The sequence below is a fragment of the Poecilia reticulata genome, linkage group LG10 (assembly GCF_000633615.1).
Source record: "Poecilia reticulata strain Guanapo linkage group LG10, Guppy_female_1.0+MT, whole genome shotgun sequence".
Lineage (NCBI taxonomy): Eukaryota > Metazoa > Chordata > Actinopteri > Cyprinodontiformes > Poeciliidae > Poecilia > Poecilia reticulata.
The window spans coordinates 24402741-24405314 of NC_024340.1; the positions used below are offsets into that span (position 1 = coordinate 24402741).

The following is a 2574-nucleotide window of genomic DNA, read 5'->3' on the forward strand; positions in this document are numbered from 1 at the left end:
GTTTTTTTGCTGTAGGATGAAACAACTCATCTATAGTACTGAAAATGAACTTTTCATAATCTGGATATGATATTAGTAAAACAATTTTTGAAGATTATTTTCAAGATGATTTAACTGCATGTTATATAACAGAGACTCTGTGGTCACTTACTATAGGTGAAAATGCATTTTTTTTWATCAAGGTCCAAATTAAATAGCAGTGTTTTTACATCAATTATGAAATTAGACTGGGTCTATAATGAAAGGGGTRAATGTGAAACACTTAGAAGAAAGAAACAGMAAATATGATGCTTACCTCTGCATTACACCACCTGCTCTCAGGGAGGCCGAGTATCTCCAGTCCGAATTAGGTGCCTTGGGCTGCAGAGAGAGAATGGAAGGAATTGAGTCTTAAGTACAGGCAAAAGCCAATACCATCTCATTAATAAGTCATGGTGAGAACTGCTGATGAATGTGCGCCACACACACACAATCAAGTAGTGGCAGCTTTCTTCAGCCTTTGAAAAGAAAAATGAGTAATGAGCAGAATACTGTAATCTTGCTGGTGCACACATCTCCTYCCATTATCACATTGCCTCCCTTCTTCCATCTGTGACATTGAAAGAAAAAAAATGACTTTGAAAGATTTTACTTCAGCACTCAATCCAACCAGGTGTTCGGTCACAGGAAAATAAAAATGAAATATATTTATCCAGTATGCTTCCTTTCAACATGGCAGAGCCCTTAAAACAGCAATACTACAAATGTTTCCTGAAAATCATTTTGTTAGGCCAATAGAAATACACAAACACAGAAATCTGGATTAAAATGTATGAAATGCAAACTTATTTGACATTAATATGTATTCATATTTGTTTATTAATGCATCGTTTATCCARACTMCTCTTTCTTTTCTTTGATTATTCTGCTGCATATTCCTCACCCCMTTTACTCTGCTATTAGCTTTCACATCTATGCTGAACAAAACCTTAAATTTCACTCTCACAAAGTGCRCCAGAAAATGTAGTAAATGTCACCATGGAAACTATACAGAACCATGACTATCTCTTACTTCCTGCCCACCATTCTCCTGTCATCTTAGTTTAGTGAAGGTCATAGGAAAAAGGAAGGTGAAGGGAGGGGGAACAGATTTTTGGCATCATAATCAGACAGTTCTATAAAGGACAGCCTGGGGGAAAAATGGTTTGAAACATTCTAAAATGACTCCCTTACATCCAAGAATTGTAAAAGAAAACTCTAACAAAAAAATGCTTAATCATGGTGAAACATTGTCCTTGAAGGGAAGCAAAAGAGTCTGTTAATCTAACCACATCACCAATATGAGATTGCATTTTCTCCCTTCTTAACCTTCAGAAAGACAAACTGACCTGAGGAAGGATGCCATATTTCCCCTGTTTGGCCATGCACTTCATAGGAGACCCATTTGCAATCTCATTTCCTTTCAAATTTGACAGATGTTCACTTTCTGCTACAGCCGCATTGACCCCCATGAGTCCGCAGTCCACATTCATCACACTCTGAATTCAATATTTGGTTTAATGAGAAAGGCCTGTTTTTCATCTCCTGTATTAATTCAAAGGAGCAGAAGGTTGACAGAGACACAAGACAGTGCAGGATGTCTAGATGCCAGAAACTGAAGGCAGTACGTGATTAGATGAAAACAGTCGCTGATCTTCAAGAAATCAGCGCAAGGATCAATGGTTTAGACGAGGGACCAAGATATTAGTGTCAGAATAGGCTGAATATTCACGCAGTCAGAAGAAACCTTTTGCATTTTGCTCCGATCACAGTAAGCAACAACAAACAACCAGTTCAAAACAGGACCAGATTGTCCACAAAACGGGACTAAACTGCTTTGTTTGCTCTTTTGTTGCACTGAAGTGGCCAAAGGGAGATTAGTCTGTTTGGCCGTATGGTGTTTATGGGGGTAAACAGAATAGCACGAACAATACAGCACAAACATCTGGAACATAAACATGTCTGCAGTTTACTGTACACCCAGGGGAAAACTGGAAAATTAACTCCTCACACAGCGAGTCCGAACTGGAATCACTACAAAAAAAAAAAAAAAAAGATCTGAGGGAAAATTAAATAAATCTAAATATTTAAATAGATTCACATGGGCCTTTGAGTATTCCTATCCTTGCACTGTCTTCTATGAATTGTGGGATGAAAAACTCTGGTTTTTGCAAGCCTTTTTCTTGCCATCTCTCCAATTCTTGCCTGTCTGAGTGAAAGTTYCTTCCATGGATACAGAGCTCACACCTCCGCTATCAGCACTGTGTCCAATCACCTTTTATCCCCCGCCTCATCGGCCTCTGAGCAGCCAATCCTCTCACAGAGCCAACAAAAAATATTGCTATTTAATTACACAGCAAGTGCAAACATGACTGGCATTTAATTAGGAACAGGTCAGCATACAGCAGCACAATAACCTTTATGCTTTCTTTATTGCTTTCACAGTATTTTTTCTTCTCCTCCATGTCTTCCTCCACTACTGATGGCTATATTATGCAGTGAGTATCAATGGTATGAATATTGTTTTATTATGCTGTGTTTAAAAAAAAAAAAAAA

At 38.0% G+C, this 2574-nt stretch overlaps 1 protein-coding gene across 1 annotated transcript in view; it reads right to left on the minus strand.

Moving 5' to 3' along the window:
• The window catches only part of LOC103471329 (protocadherin alpha-C2-like), an 18805-nt gene that overhangs the window by 12521 nt on the left and 3710 nt on the right, over positions 1–2574 (minus strand). The window contains exon 2 of the mRNA XM_008420247.2: positions 296–360. Within this exon, the coding sequence (XP_008418469.1) occupies positions 296–360 (65 nt within the window). The remainder of the gene's footprint in view (positions 1–295; positions 361–2574) is intronic.